The 15675-nt window shown below is 46.5% G+C and overlaps 2 protein-coding genes and 1 long non-coding RNA gene across 10 annotated transcripts in view; 1 reads left to right on the top strand and 2 right to left on the bottom strand.

The window, feature by feature from the left end:
* Positions 1-584: 584 nt before the first annotated feature.
* Positions 585-4056, bottom strand: LOC113621648 (uncharacterized). Of its 6 annotated transcripts, XR_003433251.1 has the most exons (8): positions 3524-3924; positions 3391-3424; positions 3000-3209; positions 2826-2907; positions 2476-2662; positions 2295-2362; positions 1947-2014; positions 585-854 (listed from the first exon to the last, which is right to left on the bottom strand). It is a non-coding gene; the product is annotated as an uncharacterized LOC113621648 (long non-coding RNA). The 6 variants fall into 6 exon arrangements; XR_003433252.1 differs by having other exon boundaries at positions 3000-3699; positions 3858-4056; XR_003433254.1 differs by having other exon boundaries at positions 2826-3036; positions 3524-3927.
* A 116-nt stretch (positions 4057-4172) lies between these two features.
* Positions 4173-8646, top strand: MMACHC (metabolism of cobalamin associated C). 2 transcript variants are annotated; one of them, XM_027108703.1, is made up of 4 exons: positions 4173-4395; positions 6179-6373; positions 7101-7253; positions 7852-8646. In XM_027108703.1, the coding sequence occupies exons 1-4, from the start codon at positions 4315-4317 to the stop codon at positions 8263-8265; spliced, it is 843 nt and encodes a 280-aa protein (XP_026964504.1). In that variant the 5' UTR covers positions 4173-4314; the 3' UTR covers positions 8266-8646. The 2 variants fall into 2 exon arrangements, with proteins under 2 accessions (XP_026964504.1, XP_026964505.1); XM_027108704.1 differs by lacking the exon at positions 4173-4395 and adding an exon at positions 4412-4676.
* Positions 8647-9378: 732 nt separating this feature from the next.
* Positions 9379-15675, bottom strand: part of PRDX1 (peroxiredoxin 1) — a 45698-nt gene continuing 39401 nt past the window's right edge. For both annotated transcript variants that reach the window (XM_027108706.1, XM_027108705.1), the window contains exons 4-6: positions 15068-15190; positions 14616-14746; positions 9379-9734 (exon numbers count right to left, since the gene is read on the bottom strand). In XM_027108706.1, the coding sequence (XP_026964507.1) occupies positions 9649-9734; positions 14616-14746; positions 15068-15190 (340 nt within the window). In that variant the 3' untranslated portion in view covers positions 9379-9648. The remainder of the gene's footprint in view (positions 9735-14615; positions 14747-15067; positions 15191-15675) is intronic.

Here is a 15675-nt window from a genome sequence, read left to right as displayed (position 1 = left end):
CAGCATTGTTTCTCATCGTCATCAAAAAAAAATTTAAAGAATAGTATTGAATCATAAAATTTGTTTCAGTTAATAAATACATACATTTATATTTACTATGCTACAATGTAAACTGTATTTCTTACTGGAGGTCACAGTCAAAAAGCCCTGAACGCCATTGGACTAGAGATAGAGACTGAAAGAAGAGACACTAAGGAGGAGACTGCTGCAGAAATGCAGCCTGGACTGCTGAGGATGAAGAAATATGGAGGGGCTAGAGTGAGCCTCAAGAGGCAGAAGCTGAAAAAAAAGGAGAGGAAGCCTTCTATTTGCCAGGTCAAAGGCCCACCAGAGTGTCTTGCCCTCCTCTGCATCCCCATAGCAGTACTGCCCCAGAGCATTGTCCTACCTCATTCTACCCACCAGAATGGGAGCTCTTCCTTCCAATGTCCACTGAGCACAGGGCTTGCACTCAGAAGATACGGTTATAAATGTCTATGAACTTGGATTTCAGAGAGAGAGGTGACAGGAAGCAGTCAAGTCACAGGTACAGCTGAGTCTATCCCATGTGGGTGCTGATTCACAGAAAACACATCAGGCAGGATTAAACCATTTTATTGCTTGTGGGTAAGGCTGGACAGGCAGTGACAAACCTCAGTAGGGAGGGCAAACACCAGCTAGATCAAGAGGGGAGGGGAAGGGGACCCAGAAACAGGACCTTGGAGGGGAAGGTGAGCAAAGAAGACATCATCCTACTGCTCTTACAAGTCATTACAGTCACTCAGGAGCATCTTGGGGCCCTTAAAGTATAGGGCTCTGGGCCTGGAGCTGAAAGCTGCTGGGCTGCAGGTTAGAAAGGGTATGCCTCTGGAGATCTAAGAGGAAAGAAAGGGAAGAGAGAACAAATCATCAGCAAGCACTGTGATACATACAGACCTAGGCTGTGGGCCCTGATGGGGAAGGACATAAAGGCCTGACTCGGGATAAGGAGCAACGGAGGTTGATGGATTCACAAAGAAAGAGGCAGAGACTCCATTCTACCCAATGTCAAACAATTAGGCAGCTGGCATCCAGGCACCATTCAGATTCAGCTTCCCCAAGATCCATGCCTTACCCCCACCTAGCTACCTTAGAAGTTCCCAACTACTGTTACTGTCTGGAAGACTGACTTCAGAGCTAGATGAAGAAAGAAACATGGCGAAGGTGGCAGCCAGGGGCAGCTTAGACTGGAGGACGTGAACGGAAGTCCTGCAAAGGAGAAAGAATCAGAGGCAGAGATGGTGATGGTGGGTCAAGGGGGCCCTCCCAGCACAGAACTGTCCTCCTTCCTGAGGCTAGGACTCCAGTCCCCTCCCCCTTTATCCTCCAAATATATAGAAATACCTCGGTGACTCTGTGTCAAGTAAAGAATGCCCAGTACTGCCCGTATGGGCTGCAACCCCTACCATACCACCCCTACCAGCCCATTTCAAATTTAAGATAGCTAGCTGAACTTTGGTCCCTAGTGCCTGGTCTCTGTGAGACAAATCCCTTCCACTACCGCAAGCACCCACACTCCCTGACCTGAGGGGGTCGTGCTCCCACCGGGCATCCTGGACCTCTGTCCTGGCAGCCTCCAGGGTGTGACTTTTGCCCTCCTGGCCACTTTCCAGCTGATCCAACATCTGCCAGACCATGGGCCCAGGTAGGACCAAACCTCTCCCTCTCCAGAAGCAACTCCCCCTACCCACAATTAGCCTCTTCAACACACTTGGAACCCTCATGTGGACAAAGATAGTTTCTCATGGCCTGGAGCAGAGGGCTTGGGAAGAAGAGCTTTGGAGGCAGGTGGAGTCAGCACAGGGAAGAGAAGGAAAGAGATAGACATAGGAGAGGGTATCCTGGCCCACCAGCAAAACAGGATAGACAGAGAAAGGACGGGGCCTCCAAAGGGAGATGTGAACAGATAGGTCTGATCCTGGTCCTACCTTCCAGCTGTGGGCCTGAGCTTGCCGCCCCTCAGTCATCTGTTTCAGCAGCAGCTCCTGGTGCTGGCCTGTGGATGAGAGAAAATGTAAGGGGGATGTTCTCCAACTTCCTTCCTTCCCCTTCTCTGGCACTGAAAACTAGGACAGAAGCATTCTGGTCCAGCTGCTGAGAAGTTTCCAAGCTGACTGGGGAGACTAGACTCACACCATGAGAGGTAAGACAAAATATTTGGCCAGATTTCTGGGAAGCTCAAGCAGTCAGAGCTAGGGTCATTTATTAGGAAAGCAAGAAGGCTTTCCAGAAAAGGGAACAGGTGACTTCATACCCACCCCCAATCTTTTACTCACTCAGCTGGTCCTGCAGCAACTTCAATTCCTCCCAAAGAATCTCTGACTCCTCCCACAGCAGTTGCAGCCTGCAGGAATGACAGCAGTGTCATTCTAAAGCCAATTAACAAGCCCAGAGGAGGCTACCAGAGTACCAGGAGTTCAGAGGCCTGAAGAAGGCGAGGTTTTGCCCATCACTTACTCATTCTGCAGCTCTTGGTGAAGGCCACTGGTAGCACTGCACTTTCGTGGTCCTGTTTGTATTTGGGCTCACGCCTGTTCCTGTACCTGGCTTCGAAGGCCCTGCAGTTCCCTTCTCAGCCCCTCCAGGCGTTGCTCCAGGAGAAGGACCCTTTGCTCTGGGCCCCCCTGCAGCAACCTTAGTGATGCTGTAGTGGGACAAGTTGGGGATCAGCCCCTCTAAGAACTTCACACATGAGCCTAGAGACTCCACTTGCAAATCAAGACACAAGCACACACACAACAGGAGTGCAACAAAATGTGTTCACACATATGAGACTGTGTATATGAAGAAAAGAACTGATCAGATACCTTCTAGGGCAGAGATCTGGTACTTCTGCTGCTCTCGCTCTTCCAGCAGGCCCTGCACAGCCTGCCTTAGTGCTTCAGTCACCTACTCAGGCAGAAAAACCACACGAGCTATTGTGCAAGGGGCTCCCCCAACCCCTGGTATCCTCATCTCACGCAAACCCCAAACATACTCACCTAGGATTCCATGCCTCACCTGAGCCTGGGATCGAAGCTGGGATCGAAGAATAGTAAATTCATCCCAGAGAGAAGATGCACTACGGGCCTCAGCCCAACTTAGTCTCTCTGGGACAATGGGAGTCTCTAGAGCCCAAGGCTGTTGAGCTTGGACTCCTGACTGGGGAGGCAAGTAATGAGGGGAAATCCAGGTCCCAGTCAGGTCTCCTGCTGAGGGAATAAGGAAGGGACGAGTGCAAAGCCTATTGGGGGGGGGGGGGGGGGGTGAAATGTTTGTTCAGGAAAATAAAAAGCTGGAATTTGCAAGGACTAGTGGACGGCATAGGCACTGGAAAAAGGCAGATTCTGGAAGGAGAAAAGGCTGAGGGATAGGTAGAAAAAGGAACAATACCCGTGGTGGAGACTCCAAGGGGATACAGCCTTTGCTACAAAAAAACAAATGCACAGGCCAATGAGTTCTGTCTTGCAGTCCCTTAACCCACAGCCCCTAAACCAGAGGGCGGGGGACTCAGGCGCCCCCTCACCTTAATCGTGGCCACATTTCCGTCAGTAGCATTGAGAAGCGCATCGAGGTGCTCAGACCATCTCAGGCTCCTACTCATAGCCTGCGGCAGAGCTCTGGCTCCCTGGCATCTTGTGCCCTTGCTCTCCCAACTGTGGGCACCCAAGGCACAGCCCAGGAAAGACCACAACGTCAGATCTAAAGAGGTGAGTGGGGGATGCAATAATAAAGGTAAGGATGCAGTATCAGACCAAAACTGCGCCTCTGGGACTAGTCAGGGGAGCAACGTCCTTGGGGAACTGGTGGAAAAGCGGGATGCCCTGATACGCAGATATCAGGTGGGAGTTAAAAGGTACCGAATCTTGGTCGAGACCTCTCCAGACGCACGACACTTGCGCCATCACACCGAACCTGTGCCAGCGACTACTGCCGCCGCCCGGTTCAAACCTTACGGTAGGCCGGGAAAGCCCGCCTTCGCACTGGTCTCCGCGGTGCCACTTGGGAAACTGAGTTCACCTCTACTGGAGACAGCTGGTGATGCAGGCTACCGAACTACGTTTCCCTAGAAGCAACACGCGCAGTCACAGCCCCACCGTGAAGCTTGCCGGGAAACTGAGTCTTTCGGCTTCTGTAGTGGCTGTCTGTAAGGACCGAATGAACTACGTGTCCCAGGATGCATCGCGCAGAGCCAACGAAGTCCCGCTGCCGATCCCAGTAGTTCTTGGGAAATGGAGTCCAAGCTGCCTCAAAGCTTAACGTCCCGAGTTACCTTGAGACTCCATTCCCCAGCAGGCTCAGCGTGTAGCGTGCGCTATGGAGCCGCAAGTAGCAGAGCTGAAGCAGAAGATTGAGGACACGTTGTGCCCTTTCGGCTTCGAGGTTTACCCCTTCCAGGTTGGTTTATCCCTACTGTGGTGCTAGGGCGAAGTGTATGGTTGGCTTCGGTGCCACCGGCGTGAGGCCCTGGAGTCCTCTGAACTTTCCCGAGCTCTTCTGGCCCCGTGTTCGTTTGACGTATCGGGACAGGGTCTCAACGGGCGCTTGGGCTAAACGGGTAGAGAACTGTTGCAGGTTTGTCCTTTTACCCTCATACAATGCCGGATTGATGAATAGGAGACACCATATGATCCAATAACCCTGTGGCTTTGTCACGTACGTAATTTACAGGAAGAAAGGTACTGTGGGGCCAGAGTCATTTTGGAAGCTTCCCGAAGGAGTTGGGAGGAGGACAAGGCCTGGAATGTTTGCATGGCTAGAATTTTGGTCATCTGATTAGCGAAGGGCATTCACGGTGTTGAGCAAGCAAACAGTTGGCTGGGTTGTTCCATCTACCAATAAAAGGTTACATTCATGATGTTGCCAGTCACCAGTGCTGGGCTGGGTATATAAACTATACACTTGCCTGACACAGAAGTCTGGGATCACCACCTACCCTTGTTCACATAGGTCCATTTCCCTATATCCAGTGTCCCCTGCACTGAACCCTGTGCTTGGAAACAAAGCTAAGTCAACTCAGCTTGAGCCTTTTGCCTGATGCTTACGAGGCAGTCCACTTCCACCCCTTCCACTGAGTGGCACACAGCAGTGCTGGGAGAGGATTATAGAGGAAGAAGTAGGTTGGATCTAGCCTCAGAGAGGCTTCCCTGGAAAAAATGGAGTTGAACTATATATGAAAAGATAGATTGGAAGGTTATGTACATCCCAAATATCAGGAAGAGCTTGAATAAAGTTGTTGAGGTAGTAGTGGTGGATGGCAGGTATGAGGGAGAGTGGGGATGCCTAGCTGGTGCAATCAGGTAGGCCTGGATAGGGGGAGCTATGGTATTGAACAGTGCCATATACAGCCCTGCCAATCATCCTAAGCTCCTCCTTCTCTCATCTCCCTAGCTCCACATACTATCAGCCACTGAGACCGTTAGCAATCTGTCTCCTATCCCAGATCCATTTCCTTCCATTCAACCCATCTATGCTCTTGGTCCAGGCCACTATTTCTCATTTGAATTTCTGCAGTAACCTACTTGCTGTCACTTTACCTCCATTCCATCCTCCACACTGCAGCCAGACTGATCTAAAACTGATCATGTCACTTTACTCCTTAAATCTTCAATGGCTAGCCCCTCATTGTCACCAAATTAGACCCATATTCCTCAAATTGGTAGTATTCAAGGCCAATCCGTCTTACTCCTACTGATCTCTCCAGGCTTCTCTCCCTCTGCTCCCCTCTACAGATGCTTCACTTCTGTCAAACTAGACAATTTACTATTCTCCAACTATGCCTTGCACTTTTTACCTCTTTGTTTATGCTGGGACCTATTTAAAACACATACCAGATTCTCCCTCTCCAGGTCAGCCTGTAAGTTTCCTTCCTAGCCTTCAAGACTCAGCTTCCAAGCCTTTTCAAATTTCAGAGGGCCTTCACTCTGTTATTGCACTAATCACAATATAATCAATTTTTTTTGTCCTTAGTTTTTTATGAATTCTTTGCCTCTCTATTGTAACTCCCTGTCAGATTCAGATGCGTCCCCATAAACACACATCATACATCAGTAGAATTTCATTGATTGAATAAGATGGAGGCTGGGCAAGATGCATGAAGCCTTGAATGCAAAGCTAAGGTATGGGCCTGGCTAAGGCCTAAGTTGGCCCTCTTGTGTGGCCTGAATTTTCTCTGTTCCAGGTGGCATGGTACAATGCACTCCTGCCTCCAACCTTCCACCTGCCCCTGCCAGGACCTACCCTGGCCTTCCTGGTACTCAGCACACCTGCCATGTTTGACCGGGCCCTCAAGCCCTTCCTGCAGAGCTGCCACCTCCAACCACTGACCGACCCTGTGGACCAGTGTGTGGCGTACCACCTGGGCCGTGTTAGAGAGGTGAGCAAGGCTGGCTGTAGCCTTCCCCAGCTTCAAAACCTGCATCTGCTTCCTGCTCCTTGAAGCTTAGTGCAGGATCTAGACCTGCCTAGGGCTAGGAGCCACTTCCCGGGCAGAAGGGTATCCTAAAGCCAGCCTTGACAATGTGATCTCTCCCCATTCTGCCTTCTCACCTTGGGTTTGGCCACCTCCTCTAGCAGCCCCCCAGGTCTGAAACCAGTCTCACTCACCCTTCACTGATGGACAACTATATGATTAGATTTCCCTTGGCCTCCAAGTGAAATGGGAATAAGCCCAACATTCCCCAAGTGTCTCTCACCTTTCTTTGCCCTAGACCTGGAAGCTTTATGCTGTCTTTGGGGTCTTTTGAGGACAAAATACTCCCCCACTACACACTTTACATGTATATACACACGGACACATACACTGGGTCTCCCCAAAGCTGGGCCATGTCTTCCTCCACATTGGGCCTCCGGAGGGCAGAGCCAAGTCACCCCTCATAAAGGTTTCTGAACAAGACTGTATTTCCCTTCAAACATGGGCCCTCTTAGACACAATATTGTTTTCTTCACGCTGGAGCCCCCAGCCCCACTCCAAGTTTAAGATCATGTTTCCCCTTTAAACATGACTTTTGAGGACAGGGCCGTGTTAACACAACTTAAGGCTCTGTTGGACATGGTCATGATTCTTCTTGTGCTAAAAGCTTCCATCTTGTTCTCTATCACAGAGCCTCCCAGAGATGCAAGTAGAAATCATTGCTGACTACGAGGTACACCCAAACCGGCGCCCCAAGATTCTGGCCCAGACAGCAGCCCATGTGGCAGGGGCAGCTTATTACTACCAACGACAGGATGTGGAGTCTGACCCCTGGGGAACCCAGGTCAGAGGGTAAATATTAATGAATAGGGGCTGAGAAAGAAAAGGAAAGGAAAATCCCTCAAGATTTCAAGTCCCAGGAGTTCCCTGGAGGCCTAGTGTTTAGGATTCCAGGGTTTCACTGCCATGGCCCCGGTTCATTACCTGGTTGGGGAACTGAGAATCCCGCAAACCGCGAAGCACAGCCAAAAGAAAAAAAAGATTTCAGGTGTCATTCTTCTACCTCCCCTGGGTAAAGGAATTGATGGGTACAATCCAGGACAAAGATGCACCATGGTCAGGGGTCTGGTTCCTAGGGACACATCAGAGAACTAGTCTGTTCTTAGTCTTTGTGATAGAATGGAGGGGGCAGAGCTGTGATTAGAGTGGTGAGACTGGGAAGCTGAAGTTCAGCTGAAGGAACGTTTCCTTGTGGTCAGTGACTTCATGAAAAAAGTTGTCCAGGAGAGGGAATAGAGGAGTCCAGTCAAGGACTCACAGAGGCTCACATGTAGACTCAGAATGAGAAATGAGAATGAGTAAGTGAACAAACCTAGCTTGCATTGCTGGTAGCTGGATTTGGTGCCAAGACGACCTCCATGACTGTCTTCTTTTTTCCCCAGCACATATCAGGTGTGTGCATACATCCCAGATTTGGGGGCTGGTTTGCCATCCGAGGGGTCGTGCTGCTGCGAGGAATAGAGGTGCCAGATCTGCCACCCACAAAGCCCCTCGACTGTGTACCTGCAAGAGCTGACCGGATCACCCTGCTTGAACGCTTCAACTTCCATTGGCGTGACTGGACTTACCGGGATGCTGTACCACCTCAGGAGCGCTACTCAGAAGAGCAGAAGGCCTACTTTTCCACTCCGCCTGCCCAACGCTTGGCCTTACTGGGCTTGGCCCAGACCTCAGAGGAGCCTAGCTCTACATCCCAAGAGCTTCATTTCACCACATTCATCCCCAGGAAGCCTCAGAATCCCAGCAGAGGCTGGCTCAGCCCCAGGGTCTCACCACCTGCATCCTCTGGCCCTTGATACCCTCCCCTCCCCTGTGGGATCCTCATTTATGACAGTTGCACCTGCTGGGACTTATTTGGCTAGACAAGATTTTATTGGGTACAAGATGATCATTTTTGATAAAGAATTATAGTAGAGATCTTAAATGAAGATAACAAGGCTTAAAGAAGTTTGGTCAAAAGACCAAAGCAGATCCAGACTTGCCACCTGCCTTGGAATATGGGATTACTACCTGTTACCATTTCTCTGCAGTGCTTCAAGATGCTACTTGTTACAGGGCTTAAGAAGCAACTATCCCCTAAATAACGGTACCTGCCTCAGAGGGTTCTTATGGAGACTGAATAAATACGAAATAGTACCTGGCATATAATAAGCTATTATTGAAGGCCCCGGGAATCCCATACCACCGCTCATAGTTCTGGCTTGTCTGAATACTGGAGGGGTAGGTAGGCTGGGGTAGCCGTGTCTGGAAGGTGTCTAGAAGGGCACCACATGATATACAGAAGGATTCTCAGTCCTGAATCTGCCCTAGCCTCAAGAGCCCAGGAGGAATCCACCTTTGCCCCACTGACAACCCTCCCTCAGGACAATGATATGAGGATAAGAACTACCCTTAAATCAAGGATAGAAACCCAGGGAAGCCAAGAGGTGCTCAGCACTGTGCTTTTGACACAGAAACCTACCCTATGAACACCAGCGCTGTGTTTGTCTCCCCCTCCCCCTTTTAGTTCCAAAGGTACTGAAGCCTCTAACTCTGATCTTTTTACAGAACCAGTACCAGGCATTTATCAGAAGAGGCCAAGCTTCAGGTTTTCATACAGCCCTCCCAGTAGTGTAAAAGTAAATGTCAGTAATCTCATTGGGCTCTTAACCTGCAACCCAGCCTATAGCAAAAATTGCAGTGCCTTGGCCAGTACTGTAGTAGGAGGCCTTGCTCTTCTCCAGATATGGTGAAATGAAACACCTTGCTTCGAGGTCCATCCTCTGTATGTACTTGCATTTCCCCTCAATATAATTTCCTGATTCTGAGACACTCTCACACCTCATTTTCCCCTAAAGAGGGAAAAGCAAAAAGTAAATTCCTCTTACACTCAAAGGCTAATGTCCCCCTGAAATGAAGAATCAACAAGGTCTCAGCTCAAGTTTAATAAAACTACAAAAGACCAAAAGCGATAACCTACTACTATACACATCAGTTTGCCTGCCCCATAATACAGCTCAGGCCATTCCCCCCAGAGGAAGAAAGGCTGGCCTCCCCAGCCCCTGCAGGAAAGGCCTGTCCTGTCCCACACCACATCTGGGCTGAGTGCAAGGTCTTGTGTTTTAAGCATGACAATAGTACAAAAGAGGTTTTGTTCTCATGGCCACCTACTGCAGCCTGGCCCTAAAATGGCCCAGTGCTCACTTCTGCTTAGAGAAATATTCTTTGCTCTTCTGGACATCAGGCTTGATGGTATCACTGCCAGGCTTCCAGCCAGCTGGGCACACTGCAAAAGAAAGGATACTAATTAATAACCTCATCAGTGGTGAGCTCCACCCTCCCAAGGACAAGTGGATGCCTCAAAACCAAATGTGAGCCCTAAAGAGCAACATTCAGGCACCAGGAAGCCTACCCTGCAGTCTGAGATCATTCAGCCTTTTAGTTCAAAGCTATAAATATGTAATTTAATCCTCACCAGAGCCCTAATTACTATGATACCTAATTTGTTCACAGAGTAACTGAAATTTAAAGAAATTAAGTAACAGCTTCAACTTTATACTTTGTTCTAAAAATAATCTGTCTAAAGCATGTACAGCAAAATATTACGATTTTGTTAACAGTAGGTAGTAGGTAAGTGGGTATTCATATGTTCTCAGTAATTTTATGTATGCTTCAAAAATGCACCTTTGAAAAATAAGCTTAAATGCTCTTCAACAGATGGTGCTGGAACAGCTGGATTTCCACATGTAGAACAATGAAATTGGACATCTATTCATACCATACACAAAAAGTTTACTCGCAAATGGATCAACAGCCTATATACCATAAACTCTTTGAAGAAAACACAGGGTGGTCAAACTTCATGACCTTAGATTTGGAAATGTATTCTTAGACATGATACTGAAAACACAAACAACAGTAAAAAACATAAGGTAAATTGGAATTGATTGACATTAAGGACTTTTGTAGATTAAAGGACATTATGGAGTGAAGACAACCCACAGAATGGGAAAAAATATTTATAAATCATATCTGATAAGGGATTAATAGCCAAAATTGAAATCCAGAACTCCCACAGCTCAACAGACAACCCAATTCAAAAATGGGCAAAGGACTTGAAAAAAGACATATCTCCAAAGATATACAAATGGTCAAATAAACATATGAAAATATGCCGTCACTAGTCAAAACTACAATGAGATACCACTTCACATCCCCTAGGATGGCTATAGTTTAAAAAAAAAAGGAAAGTAAATGTTGGGAAGGATGTAAAGAGCCCTTGGTATTGCTGGTGGGAATGTAAAATGGTGCATGTGCTGTGGAAAACAGTTTGGCAGTTCCTCAAGAATCTAAACATAGAATTACCATGTGACCCAGCAATTCTACTCCTATATATAGCCCCAAAGTAACTGGAAACAAGGATTCAGACACCAGTTCACCAATATTTTAGCAATATTATTCACAATAGCCAAAAGGTGGAAACAACCTGCTAACGGATGGATACACATAACTGTGTGTGTGTGTGTGTGTATCGGAATATTATTCAGCCTTTAAAAATAATAATGTTCTGATACATACTACAGCCTGGATAAACCTTGAGAACATTATGCTAGGTGAAAAGAATCCAAACACAAATGGCTAATACTATATGATTTCACTCACATGAAACACCTAGAATAGGCAAATTCATAGACACAGAAAGTAGAAGTTTACCAAAGGCTGGAGGGAAAGGGGAATGGTAAGTTATTGCTTCATGGTTACTACTGCCTGTTTGGGATGATGAAAAAGAGAAACAGTGGTGATACATGTACAACACTGTGAATGTAATTAATGCCACTGAATTATGCACTTAAAAAGGTAAATTAGGGGCTTCTCTGGTGGGGCAGTGGTTGAGAGTCCGCCTGCCAATGCAGGGGACACGGGTTCGTGCCCCAGTCCAGGAAGATCCCACATGCCGCAGAGTGGCTGGGCCCATGAGCCATGGCCGCTGAGCCTGTGCGTCCGGAGCCTGTGCTCCGCAACGGGAGAGGCCACAACAGTGAGAGGCCCACATAACGCAAAAAAAAAAAAAAAAAAAAGGTAAATTATATATAACCACAATAAAAATTGATTAAGGTAGTGACTTGCCCCCATACCCAAGAAAAATGTAAGCTAAAAATGACAAAGCTAGGACTGTGTAAACCCTAACACTAAGCTGCTTCTTCCCTCTAGCAGCCCTTCAGAGATCTGAAAGCAGCAAGCAGTTTTCCTTCTCAGTGTTCCTTAACTCTGCCAAACAAGAATGCCTGAAATAAGGGGCAGGACCTCCACAGAAGGTCCTGCTTGTTTCACTAAGTAACTGCCTGCTATACCTTGGTAAGCAAAAGGTCCAAGTTTGAATCTTTCGCACACTTTATGCAGAAAAGCACCTTTCAACCTTTCCAACGATCCTAAGTTAGCAATGCTCCTTGGGCAAACCTGAGGAAAGTGAGGCAAGGGAACCAATCTCTGATTTTCTACTCTATTTGCTGTTTAGTCTTCTAGGAAGCATGTAGTCAGCAAAGTCCAGTAATGGAGCAGCAAAAATCTCACTTGCTCAGGTGAGAGAGGGGAAGACCCTTTCAGTCCAAGGATGTCAAAGCCTCAGATGTCAGACACTGCAAACAGCAGTCTGGGAACAAGGTATGGAGGGAACAAGCACTAAATGGCAAACCCAGCTGCTTTACAAAATCTCCATTTGATTGTTACAGTCATTAGCTTTAGTGGCACCAAAGGATTAGAACACAGGTCCTAAGCATAAACAAGCTTCCAAGAATAAAAAGCAACATAAAAACAGAGACCAGACCCAGAGCCACCCTGTAGTTTGCCAGCAGGGAAACCAAAGATTCTTCTGTCCAGGAATACAAATGATACAAAGATAGGAGGAATAATGAACCAGAAAGAAGGACCTTGACAATTTAGTCTCCTTGGCACTAAAGCCTCTTGGCACTTAAGACTGTACCATAACTAATAACAGGACAGAAAGATCCACACTTGGATGTTTCACTCATACCCAACAGTGCCGGTTTTTCAGAATCAATATGGAGCCCAGAAGAACTGGCTGAGTCCCACATTTACCAGCTTTCAAGTGCAGCTGAAGTACCACAACTCTCGCCAACACAGAAGGCCCTAAACAATGACTTTTTCAGCATTTGAAATTACCTAAGAAAAGGAGGGCTTTGAATTTGGATCCCAGTTCCACCATTAACTATGAATATATGCTGTGTTTAAATATTGGTTTATTTGTCCTTAAAAATAGGAACATAGGATTTTTTCAGTAAAAAACTTCTCTATGGAATTTGTCAGTTCCACCCTTCTCTCTGCTAAAATGTAATGTAGTTCACTTAAAGACCCCTTCCCCGCAAAAAAGTGTAAAATTCAAGATCAAAAAAATTTTTTAGGTAAAAATAGGAACATAGGATATACAAACATAAGGTCATTATGTTGTACACCTGAAAATAATATAATGTTATATGTCAATTATATCTCAATTTAAAAAATAGGAATGCGGGGTTATTTGTCAAATAAACAACACATGACAGCACGTCATATAGACTGCCTGGTTGGTATTTACATGCTCTCAAGTGGGAACTATCATACTATAAGCCATAAAAGGCTGCGCACAGAAAGCTGTGCCTGTTCTAATGGGATGGGAAGCAGCAGAGAACAATAGAGTGTGAAGAAGCAAGCTTCACAGAGTCATGAAAGCTTGGGTTCAAGAGTCTATGCAAGGTCCTAGCAAAGTCCAGTAAAGGGCCGACTTGGCCACTCCACAGTGCCTTCCGTCTTTGTACTGAACTTCATTCTCCACCAGGGGGCAGTCTCAGCAGCTGTCTGCTCCTTTAATCCAGAGTAAAGCCCACACATGCTTCTGCAAATGGTGCCTTCTGATTCCCATTACCTATTAGCCTTCCACTCTAGTCAAGCTAGCACTTTTGGGTCCCCCAAACAAACACCACTAATCCAGACTCTTAACTTCCACCTCCTTTAACTCACAAGATCAGAGCTGAAATGAGCCTTAGAGAGCTAGTCAGAACTACTTATTTTCTAGAGAAAGAAAATGAGATGTAATAAGACAAGAAATTTGTCCAAGTCCACCTGCGCACTTGATATCAGTAGCACTTGATCACAACCATCTTACCCTCAATCATATTAAGCTGGGGTGGGGGTGGGGTTCAAGATCCCCTCCCCCTCATACCCAGCACCTGCAGCAGATGGAGGAGCCGAGTTCTTAAAACTCAACCCAGTTGGGATAAGGCTATCTCATTCCAAGCAACAACTACACTGGGCAGAAGTGGGGAGCTGTCAAAAGCTACAGCCTTATAAACTCAAAGGCTGGGAGCAAGTAGTTCAGGACTTTATCAAAACACTGCAGTGAGAGAATATATAAGGAGAGAAGGGCTAGAGCAGTAAGAAAGACCTGCACTCTAGCAAATGCTAGATAAAAACCGTAAATTGAATCTACTCGGTCATGTTCAGACTCACAAGAACATCGTCTTTCATCCTGAAACTTCTAACGAAGAACCTTGGTATTTCATCTCAAACCCTTCAGCCCTAACCCCTCCTTCCTTAGAAAAATTTTTATATTGAGCATATATATAGTTTGGTATTTGCTGATTATAAGTCTTACAAATACAACCACACTGCACCAACAGAATGGATTTTTAAAAGATAAAAATGTATTAACTTTCTACCTACTGTCTTTGGATAAGATATCTTAGTCCTATTTTCATTTCATTTTCCAAAACTGGTTGGACATTACCCCAATGAAACAAATATGGTCTACAGGGATTAAGCTCTCCCCCCAGTAAACACTTGTCAAGAGCGGCATGGTTCATGTCTAGGTGTGATTCCCAGCCTTTTGTTTCGCCCTTAACACACCTATGGGATCCTCCTACACTCTTTTAATAAGTTGAATCTGCAGCAGTGAGTGATACTAAATGATCAGGGCAGAAGCTGGGAATACGCGGTTGGAACAAGAAGCCTTTATATTCTCCTCCCCAGGCTTTTCCATTGCCCCACCCCCACAACCCACTATAATTCAGAGATGGCAACTTCTTGAAGAGACATAATCACCCTTTTATCTGGTAGACTTTGTTCCTCCCATCTTTCCCACTCCGCTGTCCTGTCACCAGGCAGACTGACTTACCTTCCCCATGTTTGTCAGTAAACTGGAAGGCCTGAACCAGTCTCAGTGTCTCATCCACAGAACGGCCAACAGGAAGGTCATTTATGGTGATCTGTCGAAGGATACCTTTATCATCAATAATAAAAAGGCCCCTGGAAAAAAGTATTAAAGGTTTGAGAAAGACAGTACAGTTTTAGAAATTGCTTTCTTAGAATAGAGAAGAAATGGAAATAGGCTGGTCTCCCACATTTGCACTGGCCTTCCCCTTAGGCCCAGCATAAAAGAATGAAATGAAATCATGCCATACACCTTAAACTTACAGTGATGTCTATCAATTATTTCTCAATACAACAGGAAAAAAAATGAAATAAGAAAAAAGACTCCACAGATCAGGGCTCTACCTTTCAAATAGAAGGTCCTCAGCCAATCAGATAATTCTCCTGATGACTGTCAGCCCCCCAGCAGGTATATACCTGAATGAGATGCCTTCATCAGCCTTTAAGACCCCATAGTCCTGAGCAATGGTGTGCTTGGGGTCTGATATCAAGGGAATGTTCATGGGTCCCAGTCCTCCTTGCTTCTTGGGTGTGTTGATCCTACAGCAAAAAGCACACATACAATCACATTCATTCAAACTCTTGTGTAGCAAAAGCATTAACTATAACTATTCCTTCTCCTGTCCAACATTCCTAATCTTACTCCCCAGAAAACTTCAAACTTTTTCCAGCAGTAAAATAACCGGCTGAGGACAGTTAAGGTCACCAGGGTACACTCAGCTGTAATCCAAGCTGCTTTTCCTCTGCTGCCAGGTAGTAACAACAAGTCAGAGCATTTGTTCTCCTTCTATGAGCCAGAAATCAATACTTGAGAAAGTCTATTGCCAAAGCCTCCCAGTCCCAGTTGCTGCTTAATTTAAAAGTCCATATGCCTGGACTTCCCTGGTGGTACAGTGGTTAAGACTCTGCGCTTCCACTGCAGGGGGCACAGGTTCCATCCCTGGTCGGGGAATTAAGATCCCACATGCCACACAGCGCAGCCAAAAAAAAAAAAAGTAATAATTTAAAAAAAAGAAAAACAAAAC

Source organism: Aethalodelphis obliquidens, unplaced genomic scaffold, assembly GCF_003676395.1.
Source record: "Aethalodelphis obliquidens isolate GAN/ISIS:26980383/991018 unplaced genomic scaffold, ASM367639v1 scaffold9, whole genome shotgun sequence".
In the NCBI taxonomy this organism is placed as follows: Eukaryota; Metazoa; Chordata; class Mammalia; order Artiodactyla; family Delphinidae; genus Aethalodelphis; species Aethalodelphis obliquidens.
This window is presented reverse-complemented; position numbering and strand designations above follow the sequence as displayed.

Bases quoted from the DNA above. Each gene is read 5' to 3' on its own strand.
- MMACHC (XM_027108703.1), top strand. From the start codon at position 4,315: ATGGAGCCGCAAGTAGCAGAGCTGAAGCAGAAGATTGAGGACACGTTG. The intron at 4,396-6,178 runs GTTGGTTTATCC...TCTCTGTTCCAG, and splicing joins TCGAGGTTTACCCCTTCCAG to GTGGCATGGTACAATGCACT. The intron at 6,374-7,100 runs GTGAGCAAGGCT...TCTCTATCACAG, and splicing joins ACCTGGGCCGTGTTAGAGAG to AGCCTCCCAGAGATGCAAGT.